At 44.3% G+C, this 21,209-nt stretch overlaps 1 protein-coding gene across 1 annotated transcript; it reads right to left on the bottom strand.

Moving 5' to 3' along the window:
- Positions 1–9,004: 9,004 nt before the first annotated feature.
- On the bottom strand, positions 9,005–13,440 carry LOC105492882 (tubulin alpha-1A chain). The gene is made up of 4 exons (XM_011760218.2): positions 13,281–13,440; positions 10,788–11,010; positions 10,517–10,665; positions 9,005–10,200 (listed from the first exon to the last, which is right to left on the bottom strand). The coding sequence occupies exons 1-4, from the start codon at positions 13,281–13,283 to the stop codon at positions 9,220–9,222; spliced, it is 1,356 nt and encodes a 451-aa protein (XP_011758520.2). The 5' UTR covers positions 13,284–13,440; the 3' UTR covers positions 9,005–9,219.
- Between the last annotated feature and the right edge of the window lie 7,769 nt (positions 13,441–21,209).

Below are 21,209 nucleotides of genomic sequence, written 5' to 3'. Positions count from 1 at the left end.
GTCTCAAAATCAATCAACCAATTAGTCAATAATTTTAAAAAGTTTAAAAAGAATCTGGCAGCACATTGGAAGGATAATCACTATTATCAAGTTTTTTTGTTTTTTTGTTTTTTTGTTTTTGAGACAGAGTCTTGCTCTGTCACTCAGGCTGGTGTGCAATGACGCGATCTGGGCTCACTGCAACCTTGGCCACCCGGGTTCAAGCAATTCTAGTGCCTCAGCCTCCCAAGTAGCTGGGACTACAGGTGCACACCACCACACCCAGCTAATTTTTTTTTTTTTTTTTGAGATGGAGTCTTGCTCTGTCACCCAGGCTGGAGTGCAATGGTGTGATCTCAGCTCACTGCAACCTCCACCTCCCAGGTTCAAGCGATTCTCCTGTCTCAGCCTCCTGAGTAACTGGAATTACAGGTGTGTGCCACCATGCTTGGCTAATTTTTGTATCTTTAGTAGAGATGGGGGCTTCACCATGTTGGCCAGGCTGTTCTCGAACTCCTGACCTCAGGTGATCCACCTGCCTCGGCCTCCAGACGTGAGCCACAGCACCTGCCCTATTTTTTTTTTTTTTTTTTTTTTTGAGATGGAGCCTTGCTCTGTCGCCAGGCTGGAGTGCAGTGTCACGATCTTGGTTCACTGCAACTTCTACCTCCTGAATTCAAGCGATTCTCCTGCCTCGGCTTCCTGAATAGCTGGGACGACAGGCGCACACCACCTCGCTCAGCTAATTTTTGTATTTTTAGTAGAGACGGGGTCTCACCATGTTGTCCAGGATGGTCTCAATCTCTTGCCTCCTCAGCCTCCCAAAGTGTTGGGATTACAGGCGTGAGCCACCACACCTGGCCTAATTTTTTTTTTTAATAGAGTTGGGGTCTTCCTATGTTGCCCAGGCTGGTCTTGAACTTCTAGCCTCAAGCGTTCCACCCACTTCAACCTCCCAAAGTGCTGGGATTACAGGCGTGAGCCACCATGCCCAACCCCAAGTTTTTTATATTAGACATGCAATGAGCATTCAATATTAGGAAATCTTTTAAAATAACTCATTATAATATGTTGAGGGGAAAAGTCATATGTTAATCTCCAAATATTGCTGAAAAGACATTCAATGAAATTCAACATCTGTTCTGATTAAAAATTTTAATAATATAGAAATAATGTAAATATTCTCGTATTGAGATACTTTCCATATATTGAGAAAAAATATTTATTTATATATTTGTTTAGAGACAGGGTCTTGCTCTGTTGCCCAGGCTGGAGTGCAGTAGTGCAATCATGGCTCACTGCAGCCTCAACCTCCCAGGCTCAAGCGATCCTCCCACTTCAACCTCCCAAAGTGATGGGATTATAGGCTCACACCTGTAATCCCACGTCTGGCCCAGAAAAAATTTATAAAACATGGATCTCAAGGGCAAAAACTACATTCCAATTAAAGGTATAATAAAGGATAGGATGGGCACCATAGCCAGCATTATTTGTTGTTGTATTTTTGAATATGAAGGAAATAATGTACACATGAGAAATAAAACTTACAATGGTCTTAGGATAAAATAATTTTTGCAGTTAATTTTTTTACATTTTAATTATTCCACTGTTCTTTTTTTTTTTTTTTTTCTTTTTTTTTTTTTTGAGACGGAGTCTGGCTCTGTCACCCAGGCTGGAGTGCAGTGGCGCTATCTCGGCTCACTGCAAGCTCCGCCTCCCGGGTTTACGCCATTCTCCTGCCTCAGCCTCCCGAGTAGCTGGGACTACAGGCGCCCGCCACCTCGCCCGGCTAGTTTTTTGTATTTTTTAGTAGAGACGGGGTTTCACCGTGTTAGCCAGGATGGTCTCGATCTCCTGACCTCGTGATCCGCCCGTCTCGGCCTCCCAAAGTGCTGGGATTACAGGCTTGAGCCACCGCGCCCGGCCTTTTTTTTTTCTTTTCTTGAGATGGAACCTTGCTTTGTTGCCCAGGCTGGATTGCAGTGGTACAACCTCGGCTCACTGCAACCTCTGCCTCCCAGGTTCCAGTGATTCTCCTGCTTCAGCCTCCAGAGTAACTGGGATTACAGGCACGCACCACTACGCCCAGCTAATTTTTGTATTTCTTTTTTCTTTTTTGAGACAGAGTTTCACTCTTGTTGCCTAGGCTGGAGTGCAGTAGTGTGATCTCGGCTCACTGCAACTTCTGCCTCCCAGGTTCAAGCTATTCTTCTGTCTCAGTCTCCCGAGTAGTTGGGATTACAGGCACCCACCACCATGCCTGACTAATTTTTTCTGTATTTTTAGTAGAAATGGAGTTTCACCATATTGTCCAGGCTGGTCTCGAACTCCTGACCTCAGGTCATTCACCCACCTCAGCCTCCCAAAATGCTGGGATTATAGGCGTGAGCCACCATGTCTGACCAATTTCAGTATTCTTATATCTTCATGGATTAAATGGTGGGATAAAAATGTTTTAACATTGGCCGGTCATGGTGCCTCACACCTGTAATCCTAGCACTTTGGGAGGCTAAGACAGGCAAATTGCTTGAGCCCAGGAGTTCGAGAACAGCCTGGGAAACATGGTGACGCCCTGTCTCTACAAGAAACAACAATAACAACAATAACAACAAATTAGCTGGGAGTGGTGGCATGATCCTGTAGTCCCAGCTACTTGGGAGGATGAAATGGGAGGATCACCTGAGCCTGGGAAGTCTGCAGTCAACTGAAATAGCACCACTGCACTCTAGCCTAAGCAACAGAATGAGACTCTGTCTCAAAAAAATATATAAAAATAAAGTGTTTTGGCCGGATATGGTAGCTCACCTCTATAATCCCATTTCTTTGGGAGATCAAGGCGGGTGGATCACCTGAGGTCAGGAGTTTGAGACCAGCCTTGCCAACATGGTGAAACCCCATCTCTACTAAAAATACAAAAATTAGCTGGGCGTGGTGGTGGGCACCTGTAATCCCAGCTACTCAGTAGGCTGAGGCAGGAGAATCACTTGAACCCGGGAGGCAGAGGTTGCAGTGAGCTGAGATTGTGCCATTGTACTCCAGCCTGGGCGACAATAGCAAAACTCTGTCTCAAAAAAAAAAAAAAAAAAAAGTGTTTTAATATTAATAATCCAATTTAAAAATGGACAGAGAACTTGAAAAGGCATTTCTCCAAAGAAGATATACAAATGGCTAATAAGCAAACAAAAAGATGGTCAACATTACTAATCATTAGGGAAATGCAAATTAAAACTACAACCACTTCATATTAGAATGGCTTCTATTAAAAAAATAAATAAATAAATAATAAACCTGAGGAACATAGCAAGACCCTGTCTCTACAAAAAATGCAAAACTTAGCCTAGTGTGGTGGCATGCTTGGAGTCCAAACTACTCAGGAGGCTGAGGCAGGAGGATCACTTGAGCCCTGCAGTTAGAGGTTACAGTCAGCTATGATCTCACCACTGCACTCCAGCCTGGGTAACAGAGTGAGACTTCATTTCTTTCTTTTTTTTTTTTTTTGAGACGGAGTCTTGCTCTGTCGCCCAGGCTGGAGTGCAGTGGCCGGATCTCAGCTCACTGCAAGCTCCGCCTCCTGGGTCTACGCCATTCTTCTGCCTCAGCCTCCCGAGTAGCTGGGACTACAGGCGCCCACCACCTCGCCCGGCTAGTTTTTTGTATTTGTTTAGTAGAGACGGGGTTTCACCGTGTTAGCCAGGCTGGTCTCGATCTCCTGACCTTGTGATCCGCCCATCTCGGCCTCCCAAAGTGCTGGGATTACAGGCTTGAGCCACCGCGCCCGGCCGAGACTTCATTTCTTAAGAAAACCACACACACACTCAGAAAATAAAATCTAGCAATTCTACTTCTGTGTACATACGCAAAAGAACTGAAAACAGGATCTGGAAGAGATCATTGTATACCCATATTCATAGCAGCATTATTCACAAAAGTCAAAAGGTGGAAGCAATTCAAGTGTCCATGGATGAATGAATGAGTAAAAAAACACACAATATAATATTATTCAGCTTTAAATAGGAAGTAAGTTCTGACACATACTACAACATGGATGAACTTCGAGGACATTGTGCTAAGTGAAATAAGCCAGTCACAAAAAGTACAAATACTCTATGATTCTACTTATGTAAGGTACCTAGAATAGTGAAATTCATAGAGACAAAGTAGAATGGTGTTTGCCAGGGGCTGTGGAGAGGGAGAATGATAAGTTGTTTGACAGGTATAGAGTTTAAGTTTTGTAAGATGAAAGAATTCTGGAGATTGGTTGCACAACAAGTGAATATATTTAGCAATACTGAACTGCACACTTCAAGAATTGTTAGGGTGGCTGGTGCACTTGCTCACGCCTGTAATCCAACATTTTGGGAGACTGAGGTGGGAGGATCACTTGAGCTCAGGAGATGGAGACCAGCCTAGACAACATGGCAAAACTCTGTCTCTACAAAAATACAAAAATTAGCCAGGCATGGTGGCTCATAGATCTGTGGTCCCGGCTACTCTGGAAGCTGAGGCAGGAGGATTGCTTGAACCTGGGAGGCAGAAGTTGCAGTGAGCCAGATCATGCCACTGCAGCCTGGGCAACAGAGTAAGACCCTGTCTCAAAAAAAAAAAAAGAAAGAAAGAAAGAGAGAATTCTCCTTTCTGTAGTTAAGACACCAACCTGATATTTGGTTAAATATTTGTTTCATTTTGTTTTCCATTTTTAAGGATTTTTTTCCACCTTAATTCTGTCTTGTGTAACACGGTTACGTTTCTATAGTTAAATGATACCACAAATGCATCAGAAGAAGTGCAGTTAGATCATGTTGTCTCCCCATTGGCAATCATTTTTCTTAGTACTTGATTTATGCTTCCATTGTTTGTTTCTACAATTGTGGTAAGATATGTATATAATAGGCCGGGCGTGGTGGCTCACACCTGTCATCCTAGCATTTTGGAGGTTGAGGCAGGAGGATCGCTTGAGTCCAGGAGTTGGAGACGAGCCTGGGCAACATAGTGAGACCCTGCCTCTACAAAATATACAAAAACATTAGCTGGGCATGGTGGCGTGGTCCCAGCTACTTGGGAGGCTGAGGTGGATCACTTGAGCCTGAGGTTGCAGTGAGCTGAGATCATGCCACCGCACTCCAACCTGGGTGACAGAGTGAGACCCTGTCTCAAAAAAAAAAAAAAAAAAAAAAAAAAAAAATATATATATATATATATATATATATAAAATAACAGTTCCCATTATAACATTTTTTTTTTTTTTTTTTTTTTTTTGAGACGGAGTCTTGCTCTGTTGCCGGGGCTGGAGTGCAGTGGCCGGATCTTGGCTCACTGCAAGCTCCGCCTCCCGGGTTCACGCCATTCTCCTGCCTCAGCCTCCCTAGTAGCTGGGACCACAGCAAGCTCCGCCTCCCGGGTTCACGCCATTCTCCTGCCTCAGCCTCCCAAGTAGCTGGGACCACAGGCGCCCGCCACCTCGCCCAGCTAGTTTTTTTTTTTTTTTTTGTATTTTTTAGTAGAGACGGGGTTTCACCGTGTTAGCCAGGATGGTCTCGATCTCCTGACCTCGTGATCCACCCGTCTCGGCCTCCCAAAGTGCTGGGATTACAGGCTTGAGCCACCGCGCCCGGCCCATTTTTTTTTTTTTTAAAGACGGAGTCTTGCTCTGTCACCCAGGCTGAAGTGCAGTGGCCCGATCTTGGCTCATTGCAGCCTCCGCCTCCGGAGTTCAAGTGATTCTCCTGCCTCAGCCTCCCAAGTCCTGGGACTTCAGGCACTCGCCACCACACCTGGCTTATTTATTTATTTATTTATTTATTTATTTATTTATTTATTTATTTATTTTAGTAGAGACAGGGTTTCACCATATTGGCCAGGCTGGTCTCAAACTCCTGACCTTGTGATCCCTCCACCTTGGCCTCCCAAAGTGCTGGGATTACAGGCATGAGCCACCATGCCTGGCTTAACAATATTTTTTAGAATCAGTCGTCAGTGTCTCACTATGTTGCCCAGTCTGGAGTGCAGTAGCTATTCACAGGCACAATTAAAGCACATTACAGCCTCAAAATCCTGGTCTTAAGTGGGACTCAAGCAATCATCCTGCTGGAGTAGCTGATAATACAGTCTGGCACCATCACACCTGGCAGCATTTTAGCAATTTTTTTTTTTTTAATTGAGACAGAGTCTCCCTCTGTCACCCAGGCTGGAGTGTAGTGGCATGATCTCGGCTCACTACAAGCTCTGCCTCCCGGGTTCACGCCATTCTCCTGCCTCAGCCTCCCCAGTAGCTGGGACTACAGGCGCCCGCCACCACGCCCAGCTAATTTTTTTGTATTTTTAGTAGAGAAGGGGTTTCGCCATGTTAGCCAGGATGATCTCGATCTCCTGACCTCATGATCCGCCTGCCTCGGCCTCCCAGAGTGCTGGGATTACAGGCATGAGCCACCGCGCCCGGCCCATTTTAACAATTTTTAAGTGTATAATTCAGTAGCAGCACAAAGTACATTTGGATTGTTGTGCAAGCGTCACTATTAGCTATCTCCAGAACTTTTTCATTATCCCAAATTAAAACTCTGTAACCATTAAACAATTATTATCTGCTGGGCTTGGTGGCTCATGCCTGTAATCTCAGCACTTTGGGAGGCCAAGGTGGGCAGATCGCCTGAGGTCAGGAGTTTGAGACCAGCCTGGGCAACATAGCAAAACCTCTCTCTAGTAAAGATACAAAAATTAGCTAGGCGTGGTGGCAGGCGCCTGTAATCCCAGCTACTCTGGAGGCTGAGGCAGGAGAATTGCTTGAACCCAGGAGATGAAGTTTGCAGTAAGCCAAGCTCATGCCACTGCACTCCAGCCTGGGTGACAGTGCAGGACTCCATCTTAAACAACAATAACAACAAACCATAACTCTTTATTACCTCCTTCCTCCTTGCCTCTGGTAATCACTATTCTGCTTTTTGTCTATGAATTCGACTCATCTAGGTATGTCATATAAGTGGAATCATACAATATTTATCCTTTTGTTTCTGACATTTCATTTAGCATAATGTTTTCAAGGTTCATTTATGTTGTATATGTGTCAGGATTTAATTCTTTTTAAAAGCTGAACAATATTCCATTGTAAATATACACCATATTTGGTTTATTCATTTGTCCATTGATAGGGCTGTTTCTACATTTTGGCTACTGTGAATAATGCTACTATGAACATGGGTGTACAAATATTTATTTGAGTCTCTGCTTTCAGTTCTTTGGGATATATATGTAGAAGTGGAATTGCTGGATCATATGGTCATTCTATGTTTTATTTTTTGAGGAACTACCATACTGTTTTTCTTTGGAGGGGAAGACAAAGTTTCAATATTTTGCCCAGGCTGGGCTTGAACTCTTGATCCTCCTGCCTCAGCTCTGTGAGTAGCTAAGACCACAGCGACATGCCACCATACTCCATATTTTGTGTTTTCTTTTTTTTAATTTTTTCTTTGAATTGAGACGGAGTCTCCCTATGTTGCCCAGGCTGGTCTTGAACTACTGAGCACAGGGGATCTGTCTGCTTCAGCCTCCCAAAGTGCTGGGATTATAGGTGTGAGCCACCTTGCCTGGTGCATATATTTCCTTTTTCTTTTTTCTTTCTTTTTTTTTTTTTTTTGAGGCAGAGTCTTGCTCTGTCACCCAGGCTGGAGTGCAGTGGTGCGATCTCGGCTCACTGCAAGCTCCGCCTCCCGGGTTCACACCATTCTCCTGCCTCAGCCTCCTGAGTAGCTGGGACTACAGGCGCCCACCACCATGCTCTGCTAATTTGTATTTTTAGTAGAGACAGGGTTTCACAGTGTTAGCCAGGATGGTCCCGATCTCCTGACCTCATGATCCGCCCGCCTCGGCCTCCCAAAGTGCTGGGATTACAGGCATGAGCCACGGTGCCCTGTCCAGTCTCAGGTATTTCTTCATAGCAACGTGAAAATGAACTAATACATATCCCAGAACCAGAAAATGTGAGAGTAGGAAAACAATTTACTGTCCTTGGGAGCAGATAGACTTTTGGTCAGTCGGACTAGAGCAGAGCTCTATTGTTGGACAAATCCTAAGTTCAAAACATTTTATGTGTTGGCGCTGATGCATGCAATTGCACTATTAGTGTTTTATTATTTGACGTTATTGGCCCATATTAACTTGGAGAATTAACTTTCAGATATTTAATTAACACATTAGAGTGAATAAATGTATCAGGCTTTTCCAACAAGACATTCAGCCTAATATAGGTTTGGAAAGAAGGTAAAGAACTAAGTCTAGCATAGGGCTGCTTGCTTGGAGAGTAGATTTGTTTTGGAAACCCTGGGCAGAGGAGGCATAATGGCGGTAGACACATACCAAGGAGCAGAGGGCACAAGAAAAGGTGATGCATTTGGAATATTCACCATTTTATGTTAGTTATATAAGATCCAGCAGCCAACCAGATTTTGGTTATGTGTTACCAACTTTCAACTCTAAAAAGTACTGGCAGTTTAAATAACTTTATTATAATAATGAGGTAAAAACTTAAGAATAGTATGAGCCGGGAACAGTGGTTCACACCTGTAATCCCAGCACTTTGGGAGGCCGAGGCGAGCGGATCACTGGAAGTCAGGAGTTTGAGACCAGCCTGACCATCATGGTGAAACCCAGTCTCCACTAAAAATACAAAAATTAGATGTGGTGGTGGATGCCTATAATCCCAGCTACTTGGGAGGCTGAGGCAGGAGAAGCTCTTGAACCCAGGAGATGGAGGTTGCAGTGAGCCCAGATCACACCACTGCACTCCAGCCTGGGCAACAGAGCAAGACTCCATCTCACAAAAAAAAAAAAAAAAAAAAAAGTACGTGATGCTCTGTGATGGTAATCTTTAGATATACATTTTATGTTTCACAAATAAAAGTTTTAAATTCCTAAGATACTTTAAAACACAAACGTCACGTCATAGGATATGTATAAACCACAGGCAACACTTATTCTTTATTCTCAATGCACTAAATAAAATTTCAGACACCCAGATAGAAAACACAGGACTGAATTCATTTAAGACAGGGAATACTTTATTCAAAACCTATCACAGAAATGGACAGCTTGGGTCTGTAACAAAGCATTCATGTTTTAGAGCATAGGTCAGTAATTGTATATAAGAGCATACACTGCTACATACAAATTAACTGAGCAGACCACAACTTTTCAACGTTTAAAACAGAATAAGCTTCCCTGTAAAAGCAGCACCTTTGTGACATTTTAACTTTAGTATTCCTCTCCTTCTTCCTCACCCTCTCCTTCAACAGAATCCACACCAACCTCCTCATAATCCTTCTCAAGGGCAGCCATGTCTTCACGGGCCTCTGAAAACTCGCCTTCCTCCATCCCCTCACCCACATACCAGTGAACAAAGGCACGCTTGGCATACATCAGGTCAAACTTGTGGTCCAGGCGAGCCCAGGCCTCAGCAATGGCTGTGGTGTTGCTCAGCATGCACACAGCTCTCTGAACCTTGGCCAGGTCTCCACCAGGCACCACAGTGGGAGGCTGGTAGTTGATGCCAACCTTGAAGCCAGTGGGGCACCAATCCACAAACTGGATGGTACGCTTGGTCTTGATGGTGGCAATGGCAGCATTGACATCTTTGGGAACCACATCACCACGGTACAACAGGCAGCAAGCCATGTATTTACCATGGCGAGGGTCACATTTCACCATCTGGTTGGCTGGCTCAAAGCAAGCATTGGTGATCTCTGCTACAGAAAGCTGTTCATGGTAGGCTTTCTCAGCAGAGATGACAGGGGCGTATGTGGCCAGAGGGAAGTGGATGCGGGGGTAGGGCACCAGGTTGGTCTGGAATTCTGTCAGGTCAACATTCAGGGCTCCATCAAATCTCAGGGAAGCAGTGATGGAGGACACAATTTGACCTATTAACCTATTCAGGTTAGTATAGGTTGGACGCTCAATATCAAGGTTTCTACGACAGATGTCATAGATGGCCTCATTGTCTACCATGAAGGCACAATCAGAGTGCTCCAGGGTGGTGTGGGTGGTGAGGATGGAGTTGTAGGGCTCAACTACAGCTGTGGAAACCTGGGGCGCTGGGTAAATGGAGAACTCCAGCTTGGACTTCTTGCCATAATCAACTGAGAGACGTTCCATGAGCAGGGAAGTGAACCCAGAACCAGTTCCCCCACCAAAGCTGTGGAAAACCAAGAAGCCCTGAAGACCGGTGCACTGGTCAGCCTATTACAAAAGAGAGAAACAGAGGAAAGGTTAAGTTTTTGTTCTTTGTAGTACAATCATAGGAAATATATTTTCACTTTTCATACATCTCCCAGGATTTAGATCTTATTTTGACAAATGCTTTTTAAAAAATTCTCATTAACATTTACAAAATGATACCAAATAGTTCATTTTAACTGATAAAAACCCCACAAGAACGACTCATTCCACTCTTTATTAAAATAACAGTTCAATTCTGTTTGAAAAAAAAAAAAGCAGTATTTCAAATGTGTTCTTTAGGCTCATTAATTTACTTTATTCTTGAAAAGAAACATACCAGCTTACGAATTCGGTCCAACACAAGGTCAATGATCTCCTTGCCAATGGTGTAGTGCCCTCGGGCATAGTTATTGGCAGCATCTTCCTTGCCTGTGATGAGCTGCTCAGGGTGGAAGAGCTGGCGGTAGGTGCCAGTGCGAACTTCATCTGGAGAAGGAGGGAGAGAAGGATGGAGGGAGTGGGTGAGTGGGTGACTAGCGGAGCCCCCCAGGACAGACCGCCTGTCCCAGCATCCTGGGATCTCACTTGGGTTACTGAAGTCAACTCACCAATGACCGTGGGTTCCAAGTCTACAAACACGGCCCGGGGCACATGCTTGCCAGCGCCCGTCTCACTGAAGAAGGTGTTGAAGGAATCATCTCCTCCCCCAATGGTCTTGTCACTTGGCATCTGACCATCGGGCTGGATGCCGTGTTCCAGGCAGTAGAGCTCCCAGCAGGCATTGCCAATCTGGACACCAGCCTGGCCAACATGGATGGAGATGCACTCACGCTGTGGGAAGGAAAAGTGAAAAAATTGTAAAATTAAGGCGTATTAGCATTTCAAACTTTTAGTAAACTTTTAAAAATATTTCTAATGATATACAGATATTTTTCAAAATTATTTGAGGTCACATCCCTAGCACGATACAAAGATTAAGGAAAATGACCTGCTGCAAATGCTGCATATGGGTGTGGTCTGAATAATGATGTCGCCTTGGCCCTGTTCAGCACATGGTACCAGCCCATTGTGCCTACTACCATGCTTGAATAGAAGACTTTTCATATTTAAAAAGTATTCAGTATTCAAAGCACAAATTTTGTAAAATGAAGTAAATTCAATTATGACATAATTGGGATTAATTTTACTGCTTTCTTCCCTTTTAAATAAAGAAGAAAGTTTCTTCTGAATAGGACTGACTTGATATTATAACATGGACATCTGTACTGCAGCTGAGGCAAGAAGCCACACCCTTCTGCAGTCTGTCTGCAGAATCCATCAATACAAGGGGTTTAGACAAGGTCTGCTTCTGCCTTCTGCATTGCTGCATTGCTGTATTTGCTGTGCCTGGTGCTAGCCTGTACTGTCTGCTACATTATTTAACAGAGCAAGCTCTATTTCCAGCAACTGCCTACATGATCTCATTGTGCTGTTTTGCCAGTTTTCCTCCTCTGACCCCGCCCGGGACCATGTGCCTGAATTGAAATGAATTAATGAAGATGCACTAGAACAAAAGACAACGGGATGCGGAGTATAATTCTTCTTTGTCTGTAGCAATTTCATTCCTTTTTTTTTAAAAAAAAGGTTTTTCCAGATCTTCTCCACTGTAAAAGCTGAAAAATTATCCGTATCTTAAAACACACACACACACACACACACACACACACACACACACACACACACACACACACACACACACACAGGTTCCTAAGTTAGAAACAAGCATCACATGAAAAGGTACCAAACAAAGAATAAAAGCCCAGTGGAACGATAGTGAAATATTTATTTAAAACAACAAAATAGTATTTTAATCCTGAGATTCTCTACCCACCACATAATATTCATATTCTTTGCATCCAATAGAGGTTTTCTTCTCTGTGGTCTTTAGGGCTACCACTTTCATTGTCTATTCGCTGATGTGGTGGGGGCGGGGCGGAGGGGGGCGGCGGGGAAGGGCGTTTCCCTGGTCCTGACCATCAGGGTACCCTGGGGCTCACAAAGTGGGCTTTCTCCCTCGCTGAACGAGCAGCGCGCGCGCGTGCACACACACACACACACACACACACACACACGACCATCAGGGTACCCTGGGGCACACACACGACCATCAGGGTACCCTGGGGCTCACAAAGTAGGCTTTCTCCCTCGCTGAACGAGCAGCACGCACACACACACACACACACACACACACACACACACACACACACACCAGTCGGTCAGGGCAGGGCGTCCCCAGACCAGACATTAAAGAGTTTGTCAAGTGAATTGTGATTTTGCTCAAGAGAAAAAAAAAAGGTCATCTTAATTATAATAGCGAAGAAAACCCTTTTGGAGCCTACAGTTCCGCAATGATGAAAAGTTTTTTTTAAGTCAGCTCCTGACTGAGGAGGTTTAGTGAGGGCGAACCCCGCCCAGTGGCTCCAACGCCATAGAAGCCAGAAACAAACAACCCCGCCCCTGCGCCGCCCTGACACCCGCTGCCGGGGGCTCCAGTAGAAACTCACCATGTTTCCCCGGGAATGTGTGGTTATCTTTCCAAAATGCCAACGACCGCGAGGGGTCTTCCCACGCTAACCCCAGGCTGCGCTTTGTTCCCGTTCCCCCTCCCACATCCCCCAGCTCGCCCAACGCCCCCGCTCTTTTTGGGTGCCTCCTCCTCTCCCGGTCCCCAGAGAACGAGGCGAGACAGAAAGGGGCCCCTCGGCGTCTGCGAAACCGTGCGCACTACACTGGACCCAGCCGGGACGCCCGAGACCCCTCGGTCGCGGCAGACGGGCTGCCCGCGACCCCGAAAGGCTGTAGGACAACACAGGCGCCCAGGCGCCGCCTTTGTTCCTCCCCAGCGCTCTGCAGCGCCCTGGGCGCAGTCCTGGCCGGGTTCCTGCACCCGCACTGCGGCGGCGGCGGAGCTGGAGGATTTGGGGTAAAGCTAAACCTCACAAAACACACCACCACCCTCGCCCAGAGAGCTTACGAAAGAAAAGAGCTTAAAGATTTTCCAAGTAGAGCCTGGGGGCGCTGACTCCACCCAACGGCCACAAAGAGCCAAAGCCGATTCTCACCATGGTTGCTGCTTCGCGACTGCAGAGCAGATGGCGGAGACAAGGAGGAGAAGGTTGTTGCTTCTTACAGCGCGACTCTTAGGCGGTCGATGTAAGAGAACCTGCGGCACATGGGCGGATGCGGCTCCATATATACAACTCGGTCACCATGGGGATGGGCCGGGGCCTGTTCCTGTTGGTCCAGACCCCCAATCTGCCCAGAGAAGCCAGGACAGGAGACTGGTGATTGGTGCAAACGACGTGGGATGAGGTAATCTCTCCCCCACCCCTTTTTCTCTAGCATCCGTAGACTGTTTGCATCCTTTAGACAAAGAGACCGTGCAGAAGCATTCTGCCGAGCATCCATTATGGGGTGGGGTCGGGGAGGGGCGGAAGAAGAAAGGGGACTGGGGTTGGAAGACTTTATGTTGCTTAAACCTCAAAATGCAGTTAAAATTATCTATGTGAGGTTTTTTCCCCATACCCTTAATAACAGATTTATGTTCAGATTAAATATTTAAAGGAAAATTACTGCCAGCCCCTCCCTCGCAGTATATTAAACTCGACTACATTTTGTTAGGGTTCAATATCTCTAATTGCTTTAAAAATAAAGTGGGAGAGAAAATGGGCGTAATGCTCAAAACGGTCTGGGTAATTGTGATTTTTTTTAATTTAAAAAAAAGATTTAGTCATACAGTCATTCAAAATGGTTTCTCAGGTTCAACTAACTTATTTTCAGAGCTTCTTTTGCAGGCACACGCACACTCGAATAGCTAAATAAAACTGGAAGATGGAAATAATAACCATACTAAATAAAGAAGCGAACAAATAGTTCTAACATGGCAATAATCAACAGCAAGTGCACGTAGAGTAGTTATAATAGTTTACTAGAGGTATTCCTTTATGAGAAGTCTATGTAACACATTTTGTGTGGTGCATTGTCCTTTGGAATGAATCATCTTTCCTGATATAAAATTGGGAAAATACAAGGAGAAATAATTGAGCTCAGAAGTTAGTACTACATGTGTGCAGTTACATATCTGCACTGGACTTTTGTCTGGAAAGTAACAAGCAAAATAATAGTAATAACCAAGACACCAAATTAAAAAGAAGAAGAGAATAATATAATGTAAAAAGAAGACTATTTTGCAATGTTGCCTCCATCTACAGACAACTGTGAAACATCAGCTCAATAACTGCATTTCCTTTTTATGCAGTTCTTATGTCAATTTGGTAAATATCCTCCTGCGAGTGGGCTTCTGACTGTGGGAATTTTAGCCAGCCTCACACCCTTGCTATTCAACTAGAGACTCTGGTGGTTGCTCAGTTGCCCCTTGGGACAAAAAGGCTTTGCTTTCACCCCTAGGAAATAAATTGGAGTAACATTGTCTTGCTATTTAGAAAGGCTCCATTCTCAGCAACGATGGGCTATGCAGAGTGAGTCACTGGATTTCGTACCACTGGATGTTGGTGATGAAATTTCAGAGGTAAGTAAGTTTGGCCACTAAAGTTGGAAATTTATTTTTTACAAATAATTTTTCCTTTTGGTTTTCAGCGGCAGATTTTCAGGGTGGGCAGCAACTACTCACACAGCACTCTGCGGAGCCCATTCATTCCTGCCAGGCTGGCAGGCGGAGCAGGGCGTGGGAGGGAGGGACTTGAGAATACAGCTGCTGCAGGTTGTGGTGTGACAATGGCGACCACGAATTTTTCTAGCTTTACTTGTTCAATTTTGCTTCAGTAATATTTTCTGGAAAATAAATAATATCCAAAATGCAAAAATCATTTTATCTACTTGTTACATATTTCCTAGGAAAAAATAATATTCAACATCATCTTATCTCCACCTCTTTAGCAAAAAAAAAAAAAAAAAAAAAAAACAAAGAAAGCATATTTCAGAAGAGACAGGAGGATTAGGTATTTGAATGCTTCTTTCAGAACCCAGAAATATATTTAACAAAAATAAGAATTAAATGGCATAAGGAAGCCTAAGGATTAATAAGTAGCTCATTCAAAATACTTTCACAATTTTAATCATAAAATATATCAGACACTATTGGACCATAGCAACATGTACAAGTCTTTTTGGAATGAGAAGCAGAGCTTTGAATATTATTTTCTTTACAATATAAAAAGATTAATTGAGAAATATGTTATTTACCCAATAGTCTCATTTCTTTATGCAATTTCCCAAGATTAAATAAAAGAGAGGAGTGTTCACGTGGTTGATTCTTTGTAATTCTATCTCAGAGCCATTCTGTTCCTTATGTAAATGAGGGTTATTCCTTCTGCTTGGGCATATATAACAAGACCTAGGTCAGAAATAGACTATTTGAGCACTGATAATCTCAAATATATAAACAAAAGATCAGGGGATATAACTAATCTATAATTTTTGTTCCTTATTATCTGATTTAATAGCACACAAACTGTGGAAAGCAAAACTATTTTTCTTTACTAGTTCACCTCTTATTTTTATTGCCATTTTAAAAAACTTGACATCAATATACATGTACAAATATTCTGCTAATGGATTCATTCTTGTACACAGTAAGATTAGCATAAAACATTCTTCTTTCATAGTATTTATAGAATTTTAATCATTTATTTACATGTCTACATTTCTCCTCCATTAAAATGTAAGTCCTAGTTCCTGCCAAAGTGCCTAACTACAGTAGATGTTATACACCACGTTTGTTCAGTTAAATGAATAGCTCTCTGTGCAGTTTCCTTCCTTCCTTCCTTCCTTCCTTCCTTCCTTCCTTCCTTCCTTCCTTCCTTCCTTCCTTCCTTCCTTCCTTCTTTCTTTCTCTCTCTCTCTCTTTCTTTCTTTCTTTTTTTTGAGATGGAGTCTCGTTCTGTCGCCCAGGCTGGAGTGCAGTGGCACGATCTCGGCTCACTGCAACCTCCGCTTCCCAAATTCAAGTGATTCTCCTGCCTCAACCTCCTGAGTAGCTGGGATTACAGGTGCTGGCCACCATGCCCGGCTAATTTTTGTGTTTTTCGTAGAGATGGGGTTTCGCCATGTTGGCCAGTCTGGTCTTGAATTCCTGACTTCAGGTTATCCACCTGCCTCAGCCTCCTAAAGTGCTGGGATTATAGGTGTGAGCCACGGTGCCCAGCCTTTGCAGATTTTCATTACCTATTATCATGCTTAGTAATGTAAAGATATTAGCCAGAGCGGTGGTTTACTCCTGTAATCCCAGCACTTTGGGAGGCCAAGGTGGGTGGACCACCTGAGGTTTAGGAGTTTGAGACCAGCCTGGAAAACATGGTGAAACCCTGTCTCTATCAAAAATATAAAAATTAGCTCGGGTGCAGTGGCTCACGCCTGTAATCCCAGCACTTTAGGAGGCTGAGGCAGCGGATTATTTGAGGTCAGGAGTTCAAGACCAGCCTGGCCAACATGGTGAAACCCCACCTCTACTAAAACAAAACAAAACAAAACACCAGCCAGGTGTGGTGGCTCGTGCCTGTAATCCCAGCTGTTGTGGAGGCTGAGGCATAAGAATCACTTGAACTTGGGAGGCGGAGGTTGCAGTGAACTGAGATCATACCACTGCACTCCAGCCTGAGTGATAGAATGAGACTCTGTCTTAAAAAAGAAGATATTTAATTAAGTATTTTACCATTTATAATCAGCAAGCATTTACTGCCAACCCAAGACCATCCTAGGTGGTAAAGAGTTCAGAGGTAATAGCATGGTCTCTTTTCTCTAGAATCTTCCAATTTATTGGAATAATTGAGACACGTACATTCCTATAGGTTTGAGAATGACATGAATGTGTGTGTGTTTGGAGAGGGACCATGCAATAGATCCCAGTAGAGAGGATCTATTTCATGACTCCATGTATCATAACTTATGAGGGAAACAAGAATTGTCGAACACTTTTTTTTTTTTACATCTTCACCTCCTATTCATCCCTAAATCCATTTCAAACTGGATTCTGCTCCTATCACTCCTTTAAACTAAATTGCCTCCATGTTTGTTTTTTGTTTGTTTGTTTGTTTTTGAGATGGAGTCTCGCTCAAGTGCAGTGTCGTGATATGGGCTCACTGCAGCCTCTGCCTCCTGGGTTCAAATGATTCTCCTGCCTCAGCCTCTCAAGTAGCGGGGATTACAGGTGCCCACCACCATGCCCAGCTAATTTTTGTATTTTTAGTAGAGACAGGGTTACCCCGTGTTGACCAGGCTGGTCTCGAACTCCTGGCCTCAAGTGACCAATTTGCCTCAGCCTCCCAAAGTGCTGAGATTACAGGCGTGAGCCACCATGCCTGGTCTATCTTAGTTGTTAAATCCACTGGACACATTGTAGTTCTTGTTGACCTGTGACAGGCTTTGTCACAGTTGACTATTATCTCCTTCAAGACACTTTCTTCCCTTAGCCTCAAAAACTCTACATTTTCTGGGTTTCTCTCCTACATTTTTGTTTCCAGTCAGTCTCTGCTGGATCGTCCTCCTTTCCCTAATCTTCAAATGTTGGAATTCCTCAAGCTTCAGTTCTAGACCTTTTCCTCATTTTATTCTATGTGGTCTCATACATTTTTAGTGGATGGCAAGTGCATTCATTCCCAAGGCTTCAAATCCTTCCTATATGCCGATGACTTCTTTTATTTATTTATTTACTTTTAATTTTTTTTTAGAGACAGGGTCTTGCTATATTGCCTAGGCTGGTCTCAAACTCCTGGCCTCACGTGATCCTCCTACCTCAGCCTCCCCACCCAGTAGCTGGGATTACAGGTAGGAGCCACTGTGCCTGGTGCTGATGACTTCCTTTTTTTTTTTTTGAGATGGAGTTTCACTCTTGTCACCCAGGCTGGAGTGCAATAGCATGATCTCGGCTCACTGCAACTCTGCCTCCCAGGTTCAAGCGACTCTTCTGCCTCAGCCTCCGGAGTAGCTGGGATTACAGGCGCCACCACCACGCCCAGTTAATTTTTGTATTTTTAGTAGAGACTGGGTTTCACCATGCTGGCCAGACTGGTCTTGAATTCCTGACCTCAAGTGATCCACCTGCTTTTGCCTCCCAAGGTACTGGGATTACAGGTGTGAGCCACCTTGCCCGGCCTGATGACTTCCTGATATCTCTTCCTAGCCTCAGATCATATAGTCAATTTCCAGTCTCTGTCTTGTTTCCTCAGGTATCTCAAATTGAACTAATGTTTATTTATTTATTTATTTTTTTTTTTTTTTATTTAGAGACAGAGTCTTGCTGTTGCCCAGGCTGGAGTGCAATGGTGCTATCTTGGCTCATTGCAACCTCTGCCTCCTGGGTTCAAGTGATTCTCCTGCCTCAGCTTCCCGAGTAGCTGGGATTACAGGCACATACTGCCATGCCTGGCTAATTTTTTGTATTTTAGTAGAAATGGGGTTTCGCCGTGTTGTCCAGGCTGGTCTCGAGCTGCTGAACTCAGGCAATCCACCCACCTTGGCCTCCCAAAGTGTTAGGATTACAGGCGTGAGACTGTATATGTTTATAATGGAAGATTTTATTAGAAATGGTGGCTCTTGAATAGAATGGGAGTGGAATAAGTACTCTAAATAGGAAAAATAACACTAGGAAAGATACAGTATAATAATGAACTGTTGCCTGGATAAAGGAGGACAAAGAAATTGGCTTGATTAAGGCATTCGAGGGTGGGTAAGTGATGTGTTATATAGGGAGGGTGGAACTAGTTAATAAAATGTCTTGAATTTCAGTCTGAAGGAGTTTGGGATTAAGTCCATACACAGTATGAAGCCTTTATACATACATATATATACATATATGTGTGTATATATATGTATATATGTATATATATGCCTCCCAGCACTTTGGGAGGCCAAGGCATGAGGCTTGCTTGAGCCCAGGAGTTCGAGACCAGTCTGGGCAACATAGAGAGACCCCATTTCAACAAAAAATTTTAAAAATTAGCTGGGTAAGGTGGCATGCACCTGTGGTTCTAGGTACTTGAGAGGCTGAGGCAGGAAGATTGCTTGACCCTGGGAGGTCAAGGCTGCAATGAGCTGTGATGATTGTGCCACTGCATTCCAGCTTGGGCAACAGAGTGAGAGAGACCCTGTCACCAGGTAAAAAAACAAAACAAAACAAAACAAAACAAAACAAAAAAAACAGTGAAAAATTTATGAAGGGAACAGCATTTTCATAAAATTAATGTGACTGGTTTTTGGAGTAGGAAAAGAGACTGGAGAAAGAGACCAATACTGTTATTGCAATAATCTAAGCAGAAAGTCTCAGGCCATCATAAGGGATAGAAAGGGGTAAGAGAAGACATCATTCGAAGGAAGAATCCTTGTGGTGATTGGTTGGACATGTGGTAAAAAGGAAGGAGTCAAAATCAACCCTTAAAGTGTTTTTGTTCTTTTTTCTTTTTTTAGAGGCGGGGCCCAGGCTGGAGAGCAGTGGCATAATCATAGTTCACAGCAGTCTCAAACTTCTGGGTTCAAGTGATCCTCCTACCTCAGCCTCCTGTGTAGCTGGGACTACAGGCCCACACCACCACACTTGGTTTTTTTTGTAGAGAAGGGATCTCACTTCTCTTGCTCAGGCTGGTCTCAAACTCTTGGCCTCAAGCAGTGCTCCTACCCGTCTCTGAAAGTGCTGGGATCACAGGCGTGAGCCACTGTGCCCTGCCTAACCCTTAAAGTTTTTAGCCTGGAAGACTCAGAGAATGAAATGGTAGTGGTGCTGTTAACAGAATAGGGAAGTTGAGAAGGGATGCAAGTCTAAGCAGAAAATGCATTTGTGTGTGTGCGAGGCAGAGGGTGTTGAGGGCAGGAAACTTCAGTCGATGTGATCTAACAAGCTGAATGTTACACCATTTAGGTGATAAAGGAATTGAGGGCAGAAGTCTTAGAGGCTGCTGGGAATCTGAGATTGGGACTGCTTAGGGAAAGGTCAGGACTGAAGGGGATGGAGATGTGTATTTGGCGTCTAATGACAACAGCATGGTTATAAAGCTGGTGGTATAGTATGAGAACAGAATTCTCCAACTGTAACCCATAATTTCAAGTTATGTCACTGAATGGGAACAAGATAGATTTGGGGACTTTTAGGGATATTTAGCAGGCTGACTTACCAGGTTTGCAAACAGATTTAATAAATTAAAAACGGGGTCGTGCATGGTGGCTCACGCCTGTAATCCCAGCACTTTGGAGGTCAAGGTGAGTAGATCATTTGAGGTCAGGAGTTTGAAACCAGCCTGGTCAACATGGTGAAACCCTGTCTCTACTAAAAATACAAACATTAGCCAGGCGTGGTGGCAAGTGCCTGTAATCCCAGCTACTCGAGAGGCTGAGGCAGGAGGATTGCTTGAACCCGAGAGGCGGAGCTTGCAGTGAGCCAAGATCACGCTACTGCACTCCAGCATGGGTGACAGAGCAAGACTCTGTCTCAAAAAAAAAAAAAAAAAAAAAAAAAAAAATTAGGCCGGGCGCGGTGGCTCAAGCCTGTAATCCCAGCACTTTGGGAGGCCGAGACGGGTGGATCACGAGGTCAGGAGATCGAGACCATCCTGGCTAACACGGTGAAACCCCATCTCTACTAAAGAATACAAAAAACTAGCCGGGCGAGGTGGTGGGCGCCTGTAGTCCCAGCTACTCAGGAGGCTGAGGCAGGAGAATGGCGTAAACCCGGAGGTGGAGCTTGCAGTGAGCTGAGATCCGGCCACTGCACCCCAGCCTGGGCGACAGAGCAAGACTCCGTCTCAAAAAAAAAAAAAAAAAAAAATTATTAAAAACAATAAGCTGGGTGAGGTGGCTCATGCCTATAATCTCAGCACTTTGGGAGGCTGAGTCAAAAGGATCACTTGAGCCCAGGAGTTCAAGAACAACCTGGGCAACATATCAAGACCCCCATCTCCACCAAAAAGAAAGAAATTAACTGGGCGTGGTGGCGCACACCTGTTGTCCCAGCTACTTAGGAGGCTGAGGTGGAGGATCGCTTGAGC

Source organism: Macaca nemestrina, chromosome 10 (assembly GCF_043159975.1).
Source record: "Macaca nemestrina isolate mMacNem1 chromosome 10, mMacNem.hap1, whole genome shotgun sequence".
In the NCBI taxonomy this organism is placed as follows: domain Eukaryota; kingdom Metazoa; phylum Chordata; class Mammalia; order Primates; family Cercopithecidae; genus Macaca; species Macaca nemestrina.
Note: the sequence above shows the minus strand (reverse complement) of the source record. Positions and strands in the feature narration are given on the sequence as shown.